Here is an 18,946-nt window from a genome sequence, read left to right on the forward strand (position 1 = left end):
GGGGAACCTCCTTTATGTTTTCTCCAAGACTCTCTTCTAGAATCCAACCTTGGAGCTGAATGGTTAGACTACAAGTAGTTGCCGAATCTAGCTGATCTTCCTGTGGCTAAGGAGTTGTTTGTTTGTTTGTTTGTTTTTTGAGACAAAGTTTCGCTCTTGTTGCCCAGGCTGGAGTGCAGTGGTGTGATCTCGGCTCACTGCAACCTCCGCCCCGCCAGGTTCAAGCGATTCCCCTGCCTCAGCCTCCCGAGTAGCTGGGACTATAGGCATGCGCCGCCACATCCTGCTAATTTTGTATTTTTAGTAGAGATGGGGTTTCTCCATGTTGGTCAGACTGGTCTCAAACTCCCAACCTCAGGTGATCCACCCGCTTCAGCCTCCCAAAGTGCTAGGATTACAGGCGTAAGCCACTGTGTCCAGCCCAGGAGGTTTTAATAAAATGAGCCAGTAGTTAATTGATTTACAGACTGTGAGGATAATGTATGTCTTCTTTTCATCCTATAGAAAGTGAGAGAAAAATAATTGTGGTAAATCTACTCTTTCTGCATTCATCAGATTTAAGATCTACCCATTTTAAGGTGCAGTTCTGTTTCAGAAAGGGATTAGATGTAAAAAAAAACTGCATCTAGACTGATGAACTGTGCTAAAATATAATTTTTAAAAATCATTCGTCAACCTATTACTGTGTTCCAAACACTGGGTTAAGCACTGTAAAGTTGTTGTAGTATCACTGCAATAAACCTATGCAATAGATAGTATCCCCATTTTATAGATGAGGAAATTGAGGCTTAGAATGGTGAAGTTACTTGGTGGCACTCAAACGAAGCATGGCTGACTCCAAAACTATTGATCTTTAACTGCTGCACTAATCTTCCTCTCACATGGCTCAGGGCTTCATTTAAGAAAGAATTTATGACAGTTCTCTCTCCAAGTGAAACTTTTAGAAATCAGACAATTTCATGATATCAGTTTTATTTCCAGTTTATCAAAACTGGTTATTGGTTGCACAAAGTCAATTACATGGGACTCTCCCCTAGTCCCATGGCCTTAATTGCTATCTATATTTAGCTGACCCCCAAATTTATATTCCAACTGTGACCTGTCTCCTGACTCCACTACAGTGCAGACAGTCACCTTCTCAGCACCTCCCCTGGGATGTTCAATGTGCATCTCAAATGTAAAGTGCCCCAAAGAGTCCTTCCTGTGCTATCCTTCCAGTCTTTTCCATTGCAATGGCACTAACAAGTTCACAGATATTTGGACCAAAATCCTAGGATTCCTCCCAACCTTCTGAATTCTTTCACAGTCTAAATCCAACATCTAGCCAGTTTTGTGTACTCAATCTAAAATATATTCCAGATCTCACCCTTTCTAATCTTGTCCACCACTGATCCCCTCATCCAGCTACCACCATCTCTTGTCCAGATCTGGACAACTGCAGCAGCCTTCTAACTGGTGTCCTCTTTCAAACCTCACTTGCCATAGTACATTCTCAACCAAACAGCAGAGGAATGTTTAAAAAACTGTAAATGTAATCAAAACTCTTTCCTCCCTTCTATTAGAAGAAAATTCAAATTCTTTACTGCAGAGACTTCTGTACTTCATCTATACTTCCCCACTGAGTACACAGCTCTCCAACTGTATTGCTTTCAGTTCTCCTCTCTACCCTCTCTGGCCACATGGGCTTGCTTTCTGCCCCTCAAACATACCATGCTTGTTCACTTTGGGAACTTTACATTTGATGTTCTCTCCTTTCCTGAAATAACCTTCCCAAGGTCTGACTGTCATGACTGGCTCTTTTCATTCAAATCTCAGATTAAGTTTCACTCTGCCAGAGAGTATTTTCTTAAATACACAAAATTAGAGTAGCCACCTTCTCACACAACTTTATCCTATCCTGGTTTGATTTTTTTTCATACTATTTTGAGTGATCTTATATATTTGCTGTGCGAGTAGGAAATTATACCTTGATATATTCCCAATATTTTGAACACTGCCCAAAATATATTTATGAAACAGGCAAATTATTAAGTTTTGTTTCTTTGAACACTCATAGAACTTAGTTTGGTACTTCATATAGTATTAATATTAAATAAATATTTAATCAAATTTATTTTTGCCAAGGAAAATTATTAATCTGTGTCATTTCTGGCTTGGCTTTTTTTTTGGCATATACCGTATTAGATAAACTTGATAGAAAAACAGATGCAGGTGCATTGTCTGTTTCACTTTTAATCTAGAAGAGGTAGAGCTTACCTAATTTCATAATTATTAAGTTGCTTGATTGCATTCTTGGCTTCCAGTTTATTTGAGAATGTTACAAATGCATATCCTCTATTGTTGCCATTAAAATCCATCATCATTCTCATTTCATAAATTTTACCGATCTGCAAGTAATAGAAATGAAAAATTTATATGTTTGTACTTCTGAATGTATGTGTGCATGTGCTGATACACACACACACACACACACACACACACAATGTTTTCTGAAGTTTGCCTCCTGCCAGTACTATTTGGCATTTGCATCCCATGTGGAATGGTTTGCATATTTTCATGTGGGTTCAGATCAGTTATCTGATTCGTGAGAGAACTTAAGTTAAATAAAATGTGTCCAAGTGACATTTCAGCCTGAGTTAACAGAATGTGTTTTTAGTAGAGCAAATTACCTTTCATCACATAATTATCTGGAACATCTTAGAGACATGAAAACACATTTTATTGTAAGTATAGTTTCTTACACCTATAATTCCAGCATTTTGGGAGGTCAGGGCAGGTGGATTGCTTGACCCTGGGAATTTGAAACCAGTTTGGGCAAGATGGTGACACCCTGAGTCTACAAAAAATACAAAAATTAGCTGAGCATGGTGGCACGTGCTTGTAGTCCCAGCTACTTGGAAGGCAGAGGTGGGAGAATTGCTTGAGCCCAGGCGATCGAGGCTGTAATGAGCCATAATTGTGCCACTGCACTCCAGCCTGGAAAACAGAGCAAGACACTGTCTCAAAAAAAAAAAAAAAAAACACTTTTTCGATGTATATGTCCATTCCCTCTAACTGTCCTCTGAAATCTCCAGTTTTATTTCCAATTGGTCCTATTCTATCATTGATCTTTAAAACAAAATACAAGAATGCTCATTCGCCAGACTAACTTCTTAGCTGTCATTTTCCTCAGCCATGACATCAAAATGAACACAGGTATGTTTCAGGGTATGATCTGGGAGGCTTGTCATTTTCTCAGTCTGCTGGCTGAATATAAATGCTAGCCTAAATGCTACTAACTCAGGGCCAGGGCCTCCAGAGCAGGAGAGCACTCTATTCCCCTGGCTATAGTGACTCTACTTGCCCATATAATACTCCCTTCTACCCCCACAACTGTCCTGCAGCAGTCTAGACTGAGCAATTTACTATTGCTGGCTGCTGTAGGAAGCGTTGCCCAAATAAATATGATGGGGCATGTCTGGAGAGAAGTGCCATTAAGCACATGCCATTACCTTTGTGGTTGGTCACTTCTCAGCTCAGCTTTACCCTACCACACCCCCATGTATTCAGTAATGAACACCTATTTCTTCTGGGCTCATTAGGAAAGAGTTTGAGCACGTTTCATCTCTATGTTTCTTGATGCTCATTTTCCGCTTCAATGTATAAGATTCTTACAGAATTAAGTCCTCATCATTTGTCCTTGTGCCAAGAGGGATTGTATGTGTAAAATTAGGTGCAGTTCTGAATCTGAGGCTGTTAACATACACACACACAAAATTCAATTTTGGCATTTAGGCAGAGAGCTAAATTATCATATTTACTAAATTTTCAGGAATGTGCTTGTTGCTAAAACTGCTCGGTAAATTATTAAAATGAAATTGAATTTTGTATTCTTCCTTTAATTGAAAAGCCATATTCTTAATCTTCTTGATGCATTTAGGTAGATGAAAAATTCAGACTTGGAGAAGATTTCATTCTGGATTATAGCTACACGTTGAGCCATGTCAAACGTATACATTCTTTTAAAATGAAAATGTACTTTATAAAATCATATTAAAATGTCAAGCTGGAGCAATATCTAATTTTAGACAGGTTGTTGTAGGATTATTGTAGATGGATAGTTTGTAGTTAGATGGCATGACAGTGGAAAGATTGGGTAACAAGATATAGATTTGAAAGTCATTAAAAATTGTAGCAATTCAAGTTGTCAGTAACAGGACAAGAGCTAGGTCAAGGCAGTGATTATAAAGGGACAATCACTAGAAACTTTGTCCATAATTGACGAATGGTAATTTGAATGGAAACGATCATTGACCAAGAAGGCTGAGAATGAAAGCAAAGTGAAGAGAATAGTATTTTCCCTTGAAAGATAAGAAAATTAATGTTAAACTTGGACTTACTTTTCACATAATGGTATAAGCTCATCCTCAAAAGGTCTCGGGGAAGTTTTCCAATAAAATTTCACAGCCTCTTTCAGGGGGTGCAGCATCCCAGCCAGGTGGAGGGCCACCATATTTTCTTTGTCCATTTTCCTGCAAATCCAGGGCAGGTGTGAAGGAGAGAAGGAAATGATCAAGTCTTTAATTCAGTTTCCTTGAGTATTTTTCAAAATCATTTCACAGTAAGGAATGTATTTATCATTGACAAATAATAATAGTGGACTGGTTAAAGGAGAAAAATTAAAGTTTTTTATGTGGATTATAATACCACACTCTGTGCTTCAGCAGCTTGCTTGAGATAAACATTGTGAAAACTTGTAAACTGCTAGGCAAATATGTTTTTTTTTCTCTTTTAATTTCATTAAGTAAGAATACTTAAGAGATCTATCTTTTTACCACATTAAAGAGTGAACAGATCAGGGTAATTAGTATATCCATCCTCTCAAACATTTATCATTTCTTTGTGTTGGGAACGCAAGGAATAGCCTTCTTCTAGCTATTTACAACTACATATTGAGAATATATTATTAACTGTAGTCATCCTGCAATGCTATAGAACACTAGAACTTACTCTGGCTGAGGCAGAAGGATGCCTTGAGCCCAGGAGTTCATTACTAACTTCTACAACTAATATTTTAAGAAGTTTTATGCTATAAAATAATGCATGTTGTGGAAAAAACATGATGCCATGTAAAGTAAAAAGAAAAATTCTCCAATGTATCACTCTACTCATCCTTAGAAGTAGTTATTGTTTAAAATTTCATAGGCCTTTTCAAATATTTTCTATGTAGATTTTAAAAGACATATGTTAGTTGTTTAAAGACACTGTTTTGTATGACAGTTGTTTGTTGTTTAAAATTGAAGTAAAACAGCTTGTGGTGTCCCTGTTAAATCTTCATATACACCAACTTGAGTCTCAATTATTTTGTAAGTGTTAGCACAAAGGTTCTTTGGATCACATTATTTACTTGATGTCTGTGGTGTCTGTGGTCATGATCACTTTTTTATTTATAATAATTCCTACAATGTTTTTAAAAATAGTAATTTAAAAAATGTCATATGAGTCTTCTACTTTACCTGGATTCCTTTTTTGTTGTTGTTGTTTTAAACAACTGAGTATGTTTTAATCTAACTGAATATTTAAATTTTGCCTAGAGAGTTCTTGTATTTTTTTCTTACCCTAATATTCTTGTCCAGTAGTAAAACTTTGATATCACAGAGAAACCTGAGAAATGGAAGTCTTTATGCTTATAGAAAAAACCCCAAACCTTGGTAATTTAGTGGTTTATATCTCAACCAATAATTACCTTAAATATGTGCAATTGATATTTTCAGACACATTTATTTACTTATTTTCAAACAAATACCTATATAACACTTACTGTATGTCAGATACTGCTCTATCATTACTTAATGTCATGAGTTAAGGACTGTTATTATCCCATTTACATAAGGTACCAAAGCCCAGATAAATTAAGTAATTTGCCAAAGTCACATGGTTGGGAAGTGGAGAAGCCAGAATTTGAACCCAGGAAGTCAGGCATCAAAGTTCATCAGCTTAATTTCTCCGTTTTGCTCCTTTGATGTATGGAAGCCACTTACGACAGATACATACATTAAAATATTCCCTATTGGCGTGGCATGGTGGCTCACGCCTGTAATCCCAGCACTTTGGGAGGCTGAGCTGGGTGGATGGCTTGAGCCTAGGAGTTCGAGACCATCCTGGCCAACATGGTGAAACCCTGTCTCTACTAAAAATACAAAAATTAGCTGGACATGGTGGCACATGCCTGTAATCCTAGCTACTTGAGAGGCTGAGGCATGAGAATCACTTGAACCCGGGAAGTAGACGTTGCAGTGAGCTGAGATGGTGTCCCTGCACTCCAGCCTGGGTGACACAGCAAGACTCTGTTTCAAAAAGAAAGAAAGAAAGAAAGAGAGAGAGAGAGAGAGAGAAAGAAAGAAAGAGAGAGAAAGGAAGGAAGGCAGGAAGGACGGGCTGGGCACAGTGGCTCACGCCTGTAATCCCAGCACGTTGGGAGGCCAAGGCGGGCAGATCACTAGGTCAGGAGATCGAGACCATCCTGGCTAACACGGTAAAACGCCGTCTCTACTAAAAATACACAAAATTAGCCAGGCATGATGGCGGGCACCTGTGGTCCCAGCTACTCAGGAGGCTGAGGCAGGAGAATGGTCTGAACCTGGGAGGTAGAGCTTGCAGTGAGCCGAGATCGCGCCACTGCACTCCACCCTGGGCGACAGGGTGAGACTCTGTCTCAAAACAAACAAACAAACAAACCTTATTTATGAAAAAATAATATCATGCCATTAAATAGTAAATTCCCCACTACAATTTAAAATCATTTTAATTTGCAATCATTTTATTACATAAAATATTTGGAAAAATGTATCTCATATTTCTAACCCCAAAATCCCAAATTCAAAATTTTTCAGTGTCAACATCATGCCACAAGTAGAAAATTCCATACTTGGCCTCATGTGAGGGGTACACAAAATTATTAAAAGCATTATATAAAATCACCTTCAAGCTATGTGTGTAAGGTGTATATGAAACATAAATGAATTTTGTGTTTATACTTTAGGTCCCATCCCCAAGATATCTTTATTATACATATGCAAAAATTCTAAAATTAAAAAAAATCTGAAATCCAAAATACTTCTGGTCCTAAGCATTTTGGATAAAAGATACTCAACCTGAATTGCCAAATTACCGTCCTCCTCCCTGGACAAACTCTCTCCATTTAGGTGACAATGATTCCTGAGCCCATTTTTGTATATCTTTGATGTCTATAACATTCAACAGATTATTGAAATAAATTTACTGTACATTCGGTGGTATTTTTACCCTTCAAGATGAGGAAACCAAACTTTCATTCCATAATAGTAAAGTGGTAATTCCAGAAATTCTGCTTTGAAAAGCTTTGGTAGTTTGAAAATAAATAGGCAACCATCAGATTGACCTTTTAAAATGTATCTTCAACTTGCTTGATTGCTATAATTGCAAAATGCCAACTATTTATGCATAAGATGTGTATAGCAGGATTTACCTGCTTACAATCTGAAATAATTGGGCAAGAAAGCATATTAATTGTCTTTGTTTTTTATAAACACATGAAAAAAGTCTAAAGAATATTTTTTGAGACTGTAAAGAGTCTGACCAGTTCAGGAATGCCCTGCAGTTCACTCAGTGGGGGAGATTTGCTCTGTGAGCCACCCACTGGTCTTGGAACGTACCAGTAAAGGAAATTCAGATCAATTTAAGACAGGCACTGGGCATTAGTCATGGGGTTAGAATAGCTGTCCATTACTCAGAAAGGACAGTTGGGTTCTGGGTTGCTAATATGTCAGGCACTATTTTCTCAGTTGAGGAGTTTAAAATAGATAAAGCCCGGTTATAACTGGTCTTTTCCCTCCTAGCTGATGTCTTCCTCAAGGGAAGCATTCTCCCCAGCAGCACAAATGTATTAGTAGTTCAGACTAAAAGAATATAGATTTTTGTTTTTCATGAGAGAATGTTTATTAAACTCTGGAAACTTTTATTTTTCCAATCAAACACTTAGAAACCGTTGTCTCTCTAGAGTCATATACAAATAGGTGGAAAGTCTTCACCTATGTAAATTAACAGTTGAGGACACAATTTCTAACTATAAATCTAGTGGCTTTAATTTAAATATTGGATGCTGAGCCTACCCAATTATTCAGTTTATATGTCAAAATTACTTGGAAATTTCCTCCTATCACAGATATTTCAAGTCCTTCATGATGGAGCCATTGAGTCTTCAAGAGATTATGTCTACCATCTTCTTGACCTTGGATAAAACCCACAAAACCTTCCTCAATAAATCATTCTAAGCCATAAGTCTTACCATGGACGTTGAATGAACTGAGTTAATTTTGGCCACTGAGCATCTGAACTTGTTATATACCTGGGGAATCTGGGCAAAAATTGCCTTCTCCTATAGAACTTAAAAATGACAGACACTTGATTTTTCCAGCCTTCCTTGCAGCTGGGGTCATCATGGTTATTGGAAAACCATGGTTTCCTTTACTAAACCATGGACAATCATGGTTTCCTTTACTAAAATTGAGTTCTGATGCAAAAGTCACAAATGGTGCGAACTTTAATTTTGAGCATTCTGTGATGGTAGATAACATTTTCTTATCATGACAAATATGTGATGTGGTTTTGGGTTTTGTTCTTAAAAGTTTACCCTTGACTCGGATTCTCCACATCTAAAGTTTCTGTGAACCAGTATCCTTTTAATAAACTCTTTTCTACTTAGCCAGTTAGAGTTAGCTTCTGTTACTTGCACATGATAGTAATGGCAGCAAAAACAACTATCTCCAATTGAATTAGGTATTTTACTGAGTGTTTTACATTCATTTAATCTTCTCAACAAATCTATGAGGATGCTACTACTATTATTTTCATTTTATAGGCAAGGAATCCAAGGCATAAAATATGGCCAAATTCGTACAAGCAGTAAACAGCAGAGACAAAATATGAAGACACTTGTAGTTACATTCTCTCTCTTTCATTTTTACATTAACACAATATACTAATTTTATAGATGAGGAAACTAAGGCCAGAGATACACAACTTGTCTAATATCACACTGGTTTAATTTATTGTAGAATACACTAGAATAAAGGTTCTATCGTTGATTTTTCCAGACTTCCTTGCAGTTCTCAATTTGGTGAACTTTATGGCCTATATAGTGTTCAAAAATTGTGATGATTATTTTTCTCAGGCTTACCAGCCTCTTAAATCCTCATGTTGTGTGTTACATTTATTTTCCTGCTCAACTTCACCAATCATGGACACCAGATGCTTACTGTTTCCCATAAACAAGCTCATTCATAACTGGAAGGACATTAATTGACGAACCCTCATTGAGCCTGTTTTTTTCCTGAGTAGTAATTTCAGTTTCTTTAATGGCTCTTTGGAAAGTTCATATTTCAAGTTTGTAATCATCTTTGTGGTTCTCTTTGGTTCTTTGTTTCTTTTTTCCCCCCTCTGTAAGAGGGAAGAAATTGTGTATTTTTCATAACTAAACTTGTTTCAGATGTTTTCCTATGCATTTTCCAATTGACCAGGTTTGTATTTATTCCTGCTCCTGTTCCCTTGGGTCCTGGCCAATCTACGCTTGCTTAGTGCACTTCAAGTCTTTACTAGCTTTCCGGTCACCAGGACCATGCCCAGAACAGTGGTTCTGTGACCAAACTCCTGTGTATGGTTCTTAAAGTTGACAACAAGGCATGGAGGACATCTCTCTTGACTATGTCACTTGTGTTTCATGAGTCTATACTGTATTTTCCTAGTTATTGATTTGTGAAATTGAATAAAAGTATTTATTAGACATTATTTCTATTGTATTCCACCTATATACTAGATCCTTCATTATGTGATAGATAGTTTAAGGAAAGTCTATGGGGCCGTAAAATGTACCAACAGGACCCTCTTCAATGTGATTTTGCCTTGAGTCTCTTCCAAAGTTTTTGTTGCCTGAGCACAACAAACAGTGCTGTAGGGAATATTCATTTTTAAATTGTGTATAAAATAATTATCTATTTTGTATAGTTTGTTCACCTTCACATCTTGTTAAAATCAGTGACTTCATGTTGGTAAAATCTGTTTTCAGACTGGAATTTAGAAAGCAGAATTTATTTGGCTTAATATACTGTAGAAGTTGGCATTATTTCTATTAGTTATTTTCTACAATTTTTACAAGGTGTATGCAACATGAATGCCAGATATAATGTTCCTAAAGTATGAAGAGTAATAAAAATTGTGATATAAAGACTAAATGAGTTGTGGAAATTTTGTAGAGATGTAGAATTAGAAACAAAGACAGGAAAAGCTAGGATATGAATATACTATTCAAATATTAATTTAGCTTTATCACCATACAGCCTAGTGTTTCTCAAAATATATCAGGATGATATTAGGTAGTTTATAGGTCAATATTTCTTATTTTAATAATTATGCATTTATTTTAATGTACATTAGAAAAAGCATAATTAGGACACATGAAAGTTTCTCTTTAGAACTAGAAAAATACATTCTCATAGGTGAGCATATTCAGAAACATATACACTTCCACCCAATGTGGTGTCTGTTGACATCAAGTTTAATTCTATTGCAACTAAACCTAAATGTATATTTAATAAAAATCACCTTCAAGTAGTCTGAATATTTTTTAAAATAGACTCATTATATCTAATATATATAAAATTTAAAAAGGGACGTGTATTAACTTTGTTTACCCAGTTATCCTATTGGTAATCTATTTTCTAAAAATCATTACAGCACAATTTTTATGAGGTATGATAGTCCCCTTGCTTTTGTAAACCAGTGATCATCCTAAATAAACATCAAGATTTTTTGTTTTGTTTTGTTCTTCTCTTTTGCTTCCTTAGTCCCTATTATTGAGAAAAATGTATTAGTGCCGGGTCTTGGGGTTATAGAATATAAAAATGCAGTGCCTGACCTAAAGTTCATATAAAGTGGGTGAAATGAAAAAGAATGCATCCAAAATTTACAACAACATAAGGCAGCCTCAAATGAGCAATACAGCTGTGAGTACCAAAAAGATCAGCATTTTCTGTATAGAGCCTTAAAAGTGACAATGCTCTTTGACCTGAGGAATGAGGACAAATATTTAGGCATAACAATGTTCATCATGTTGAAATTTATAATTTTTTAGAAATTTAAACTTAAACATATCCTAAATATCCAATATAATATTAATGGTCAAATAAACTGTGATCATTCTTATATTTTCAAATTATATAGTAATATAAAATTATGATTTCAAATAATTTTCAAAGACATGGAGAAGTATTCAAATTTTAACATTTAGCTAAAAATCTGAAGGCTACATATAAATTTGTGAAGAATAGTTTAAGAAATTATTCACATATAATAAAGAACATTGTAAAATAACGAAGTATAATCTCTTAGTTTTTCTTGCCTGATGCTCTTCTTCATTTTCTAAATTTTCTATAATAAATGCAGATCATTTTTATTACAAGCAAAAAATCTCATAAGGCAGAAAAGATTTCTAAGGGTCATTCGGTCAGGAGTAAAAAAAAAAGAAAAAAATCATGGAAAAAAACTTCATGATTAAATTTGGGTGATAAGTCCCTAGGTTCACTAGACTATTCTTTCTAATTCTACATATACATGAAATTTGTTTAATATTGATATAGTCCAATCCTTTTGTTTTGCAGTTAGAAAATAAGCCCCAGAGGTACACAATTATAAATCAGGGGTCAACAAACTATGCCCCATGAACCAAATGTGGCTACAGCTTGTTTACGTAGTAATTGCAGGCTGTGAATTTTGTTTTTTTACATTTTAAGGATTTTTTTAAAAAAGCCTAAAATATCAACTATTTGGCCTTTTTCAAAAAAAAAAAAAAAAAAAATTCTGACTCCAACCTGATTCCTTAACCTAGTGCTCTATATTAGAAGTGAGTCTAGGTTTTAAAGAAAATTCTTTTATTTAGTATTCAATCTTCTGTAAAAGAAGTAGGTGCATCCCTTCTTGTGCTGCCTATTCACACCAACTCAAGCACTGGGCCCTCACTTATTCATTTATTAATTCATTTGTTGATTCCACCACAAAGAGAGACACGTTTCTACCTTTATGAAGATTAGTCTCATAGAAAAGATAGAAAATAAACAGATAAAGAAACAAGCAAAGTAATTACAGATCATGGTAAGTGCCAAGAATGTGATAAACCAGGTTGTATAAAACAGAAAGCCAGGTGACCTTCTTTAGAAAAAATGACAGTGGAGGCTAAGATTTATAAGATGAGAGCAAATGTACTTTACAAGGAGCCAAGTATCCCTGGAAGATGGAACACACAGGCAGTACTCCTTAAAGAAAATATTGATAAAATACAGAACACTTTTGGGTAGTGAAGACATTAATGTGTCTTAATTTCAAAGATCTAGTGAGATTACAGCAGATAAGTAGGTGGCTTTCATCTTTCCCTTCCTCTATTAATCAGCCATGGACCTGGTGTCCTGGGAACAATCTCCTCAAGCTAGGAGCAAAGTACAGTATTCAATTCCCACCCCTCACACTTTCCTTTCTATGTATACTCTCTTGTATGGAATTTCAGTGAAATCACTTGTTTTGATTCTAATTTGTTCAATTCTTCAGCAAATACAAGACATCAGGTACAAAAGATGGTGCTAGATCAAGTCTAATTAGAATGCCGTTCCTCTTCTAAGAGTGCCCCAAATTAAGTTAACTCTCCATCTTTCCGGTTTGAGATAATGTATTTAGGCAATTTTAATTGAATGTTTCTCAAATGGCATTTTTCCCTATAAATAATACAATAAAAATAACCTGAGGGCCTCGGGTTTACTAATTGGCTTCATCTAGACTGGCTCCAAGAGGAGCAGATGGAAAAACGCTGTGGCATTGACATTCTTTTTCAGCCACTGCACAAAAAATCCTAGGGACAGAAATAGGAATTTGACTTCACGGCAAAATATAGCTCCTGGGTCCTACTTTTTCCTCTATTGCCTGTTCTCGCCACCTGCTCACATCCCTGCTATCCAAGGACTTAGGTCATTCACCAAGTGCATGGATACCAACTCTTTAAATAGGTAGCAATAAGCATCAGAACAGGATGGGACCAGTAGATCATCACAGGGTCATGCTTCCCTAAGCCTATCACCCCAGCCACCCAGAGGCCAACTTTATTTTAAAGCTCAGAAGCAATCTTTCTTCTACTAGCCAGAGATGCCATAGCATGGTGCAAAAGACTCCAAATGAAGGAGCAGTTCTGCGAATCCCTTTGTGGAGGGGGTGTGTGCCCAATATTTGTGGGAACTTCATTACCCCAAGGAACACAGATATGTTCCAGAAGCTATTCTTTCCAAATAGCAATGAATTTCTCCTCAAATAGCCTCATAGGGTGTTGGCTATGTATGAAGTCTTTGATATATTCAAAATCTTCATAAACTACACAAGGTAGTGTTTTCCCTTAAGCTAGAAGCACAGAGTTTTTCTATTTTATCAGCTTAAAAATTGGTGTGAATCTCATGATCCAAACATGCAGAAGCATGACCAGGTCTTGTGAACTTTGGACTGTGTGTGCTGACAAATTCACAATTTTTTAAAAGTGCTATTCATTTGTTAGTACTGATTGGCAAATAAAATTAAGTGACTCTTCAATGTCAGAACCTGAAAGCTTACCATTATGATATGCAAAGACAGCTTTCAAACAAGCTAGGCAAAGAAGAAATTATTGAGATCACAGTTCCTTGCAGTCATGAATTTGTATAGGATTTCAGCAGCTGCGATCTTCTATAACATTGTTAAAGAGGTGCTGAGCAGGGAACCAATATGACATTAAATGGTACATTGTCCACATCATTAAATAACATCCAATCCCATATAGAGGGAATTATTCCACTTTCAGTTCTCTTTTAGGCTTTCAGGTGGGGAAAGTTAGTTGCTGGAGGTATGATTTAAACACCTCTCCAGGCCCTGCTAACCTTTTTAAGTCCCAAGAGCAGGACTAGAGTGCAGAGCTTTTAGTAGACGACAGTGTCTAGGTAGAAGTTGATCATTATTTCCCTTGTTTGCAATTGTTTTTATAATTACCGTCCATTTGTGGGAAATGATACTGATATTCCACTTATAAGAACAATATATATTTTCTTTTTGGTATAAGTTTATTTAAGCAACAAAGTGAATCCACGCATAAAGTCATTAGGTAATTAACAGAATAGGTGGCAATTGGACATGGAATTGGAGATACACTGATTTTTAAAATTACAACAACATCCTCTGAAGGCTCCAATTGACTAACTCACAAAACATCCTCTGGACATTTTCCTCCATTAAACATGATATCGAAGTCAGCCTTCCTTTCACAAGCACCCTCACACTCCCACAGGACTACTGCAATCACCTAGTCAACCCTCCTACTCCTTCATAAATGAAATAATTAAAGTCAGAAAAGATTCAGTGCCTTGCCGAGTCCCTCAGCTTGTCAGAAATTAAAATTCACAAGGGTGTTGTAAGGAGAAGAATGATTAGATGGGATTATGCTTGGCATATGTTGAACTAGGAAAAGACAGAAGAGCAATTAACCAAACCAAATGTTCTTTATTATGTCTTTATCTGCACATGGGAATTTTCGCATAACTTAATCAGATCTAGCGGCAATAATAATAGTTAATTCCGAAAGGCAAATTGTATCTGTAAGTAAACAAAATGTTATTGGGCCTGTTGAATAAATTACACATTCTGTAAGGATAAAAGCCCCAAATGGATTAAGGAATGACTAAAGTTGTCATCTAATTACTTCTTGGAAGGAATTTAGAGGTTCCTATAGATGGAAGCAGTGTGTCTGGGCACATGCCCAGAGCCAGAAGTGAGCATGAGCACAGCAATTCCTGACCTCAAAAAAAAGGAAGTAATGCTTTGCAGCCTATCATTATGCAAACTTTGCTGGAAAAGGTAAGCAGAGGGTCTTAGAAGTGACTTGGCATTTTACAGATTCTCTTTTATAGAAAACACACACACATATGCTTTTGTTTTCTAATTTTGTTAATAATTTTCTAATATTGAATTTTCAAATTCAATATTCTTATGAATAACCAAAATCTCACATTATAAGAAGTTTTGCAAAACACNTGTAGAGAAAAGAATTCCCATACATAATTCCATTACCCAGAGACAAAGACTGTTCACATGTTAATACTGTAGCATACTTTCTTTAAAATATTTTTACAAGGCATAATACAATTATGAAGCTTAAAGTTTAACTTAGTAATATTACACAATTTTCATCAAGAGTATGTATTGAATACTTACTATATGTGGGGTACTGCATTACGTCTCTTTTATTCTCTAAAGTACTTTGATAAAACTTCAGCCATCAATATCCAAAGATATTTAATTATTTTAAAAAGAGATCACAAAGCATATTTCCAAACCCTTAGAAGCAGGCATTATTGCATCAGTTGCTACATAAAAGCCTGGGTCACGTTATTAAGTAACTCACAAAATTCTATTTTTGATAGCTGTATTTGTCCTGCTAGTGATAAGAGAGCACAAATTCATCACCCTCTGTTTTTTGAATTCTTGTTCTGCAAATATTCAGCATTCAATATCAGAGACTGCAAAGATACAGCAAAAGTAAATCCTTCAAACCCTAATTTATAAAATTCTAAACTATCATTTTATTGGTATGTTTCTTGGATTGTATTAGGATGTTTCTTTATCTTAATTTTGTACAAAACTTTTTTAAAAGTAAACTTGATGTTCTTAATGTTGCCTTTCTTTCTTTTTGGATAATCGTATTAATCTTTTGTATAATCCAGAGTAGGAAGGCTGAAGTATTAGTAAGACTAAAGGATTTTCCCTAAGTTACAAAGAGTTTGAAGTTGTGTTTCTACATATTTAGGCTACCCTTTTGACTAAATAGTCCAGTGTGCTAACCAGTGACTAGATTCAGAAGATACTAGAATCACAAAAATCATGGACAAATAGTTGGGTATTGCCTAGCTGATCTTCCAGGAGATTATGGCCTGGAGATGTTAAGGGACTTATTCAAGATCATACAACTCATATGCCCTAGGGGCTAGATTAGATTATAGGCCTTCTGATTTAAAGTCTTGGATAATTTTCCATACTCTGTAGCCAAAATCAGGAGGCATTCTTCAATTCATTCAAAATGATTGAATTATATAGGTATTTACATTTTGATTAGAGGACTTAGGTGTAGATAACTAGCTTTTGGAACATTAGGCTTCTACATTATTGAAGCACTTCTGATTCAACAGTCACGCTGCTAATGAATACTACTTAAAGTGAATCATGTTACAAAGTTTAGGTTCCGAAAAAATGTTTTTCATATGCTCTAGCATGCTGATCTCTAAAATTGCAATCTTAAAAGTCACATTATAACAACATTATAACAACCCTTAGTTTTCTGAGTCTAACCAAAAATTTTGGTCAATAACAACAGAATCTTCATCTCACAAGTTATTTAAATTGTGCCTTGTTTTCTTCATCAGGAAATTGGGGATAAACATAGTAGCTACCACACAGGGTATAGTAAGGACTATTTGAGTTAGTATACACAAAGCAGTTAGAATATTTTTTGTTATTATTATTATTATTACAATTAACTTGTGGTCTAAGTCGTTATTATAAACATTTTCTGAATATTATTGAATAGATAAGATCAAAGTAAAATAAAGATTGGCCATATATTTTAGGAGTATTTTATATGTAAATATTTTAAATTATACATATCATTATTTTCTGTATCAGATAAATGTCCTTCAATCATAACATTTGACCTTACAATGGAGTAAAATTTTTTAATGGAGTAAGATTATCTCCATTGTTATTTGGATCTCTTTTCAAAAAAATTATTTGCAAGCTTTCTTCATAGCTTTAACAGTAATGTGTTACAATTGCCCTTCAGAATTTTTTATATGATTACTGTTAGTAACTGAATAGTATTTCATCTGTAACAAGATTTTAAGATGGAATTGGACTTTTAAAATGGATGCATAATGATTTTACACATTTAAGGAGTCCATGTGTGATATTTTAATACATGCATATAATATGTAATGATCAAATCAGGTAAGGATCAAATCAGGGTATAGGATATCCTTCACCTCAAACATTTATTTGTGTTGGGAACATTTCAAATCTTCTCTTCTAGCTATTTTGAAATATGTAATAAATTATCATTAACTCTGGCCTCTGGTTTAGGTACGAAACCAAGTGACTAGAGCGCCAAGCAGGATGAGAAGGTAGTAGGAAACTATTTTTCTATTGTTAACTATCACCCTACACCCTAAGCTTAGAAAAGAGATTGGAGAGTTTGCAAGGAGTTTTAGAATTTACACAAAGATATTTGGAGACAACTGCTGTTGTGTTGTGAGTCTTAGTTCCTCCTAAGTGGGAGGGATTGGGAGGCGCCTATCATTTTGCCTAAAGCAGGAGAAACCACTTAGACAGCTTGATGTGTATTCCCTGCCTTTGTGTTTGGGGAACACACTAAGCTGGTGGGTGTAACTCAGTTCTGAAATCTCTCACTGTGAACAGTGGGTTGGCCTGCAGCTTTGTTGTTGGCAAGGAGAGGTGGTTGCTTTGTGTCACCTCAACTTCCAGATTTTGCTGGGTGTTTCCAGGGGTGTTTCCAGATTTTGCTAGGTGTTACCACATTCCAGGGAATGTGTGTTTCCAGGGGACCAGAGTTTGGCCACATGTAGGAATTCATGATTATCTTCCATCCTCTCCATGAGGGCTGCTTCAAATATCAAAGAGAACGGAGCAGATGGCTGGGTGTCTGAGGATCCTACAAAGAATCTCACAAGCTTCGATACCTGTCAGGCCCAAGAACCCAATGAAGGTAGCTCAGTAAAAACTTTCCTTCATCATTTCCTTTGCTTTCATTTCTCCCTTCTGCTTCCATCAGGAGTCAGAAATTGTAGTTACCAAACTGGTGTTAAAAGAGGAAAACACAGTGCAGAAAAACAGAAAAGAAATTATCCTCTACTCTGACATACTTGGGAAAGGGAAATAACTGTAACTTTCAATGATTTTATGTCTTTACTATTATTCCAAACTAGATTCCAAACAATCTAGTTTGGAATAACATCAATATGAAAAAATGTCAGTTTTTTTAATGAAGGATCTTTTATTACCTGAACGTTATCAGAAAAGTTATGAGACTTAACCTGAATTTCATCTGGGGGAAAAGGAAGAACCAGTACCCAGAATTGAATTTAATGTAATTGACAATTTATATTGTTTTAGGATTATTTTTCATAAATTTTGCTTATTGAGTATAATAATTATACATTCATAGTTCACTTAATAATTTTCTTATATTTATACATTTAAGTTTGTGATATGCATTACAGCTAATCTCACCCTAGACAGATTTATACATATTTCTATCTTATATTATGGGTCATTAGAAATACAGTTCCAGAAAGGGAACACTCTTATATATAAATATTAACAGATTGCTGTTTGAAAGTGTTGAAATGCTTTCTATTTCCACTGTCTTTGCACAAATGTTTCTAATATCAAGAAGTTCAAAATTTTAAAAGATTCGAAAACATTCTTGTTTTATAACATTTATGAAAGTGTTAATTGCAAAAGAAAGAAAACCCTTTTTTCAAAAGTTTATTAATGAGCCTAAAATAATTTGACTTTTAATTGTTAAAAAAACTAATGTGTCAGTATCTCCATTGACTTAAATGAAACTTCAAAAAGTCAACTATGAAATAATAGAAACTTTTTGAAATCTTAAAAAAGACTAACACTCTTAATTAGGATGAAGAAAATAACTTTATTATTATGTCTAACAAAGCAGGCTGTGATTTATAAAAATTAATTAAAAATAAATGTACATTTTGGCCGGGAGCGGTGCCTCACGCCTATAATCCCAGCACTTTGGGAGGCCGAGCAGATGGATCACGAGGTCAGGAGATCGAGACCATCC

The 18,946-nt window shown here is 35.3% G+C and overlaps 1 protein-coding gene across 1 annotated transcript in view; it reads right to left on the minus strand.

The window, feature by feature from the left end:
* The window catches only part of A1CF (APOBEC1 complementation factor), an 81,549-nt gene that overhangs the window by 35,596 nt on the left and 27,007 nt on the right, over positions 1–18,946 (minus strand). The window contains 4 exon segments of the mRNA XM_017868877.1: positions 2,257–2,387; positions 4,376–4,413; positions 4,416–4,439; positions 4,442–4,511. Coding sequence (XP_017724366.1) covers positions 2,257–2,387; positions 4,376–4,413; positions 4,416–4,439; positions 4,442–4,511 — 263 coding nt within the window.

This window comes from Rhinopithecus bieti, unplaced genomic scaffold (assembly GCF_001698545.2).
Source record: "Rhinopithecus bieti isolate Rb0 unplaced genomic scaffold, ASM169854v2 scaffold_4655, whole genome shotgun sequence".
Lineage (NCBI taxonomy): Eukaryota > Metazoa > Chordata > Mammalia > Primates > Cercopithecidae > Rhinopithecus > Rhinopithecus bieti.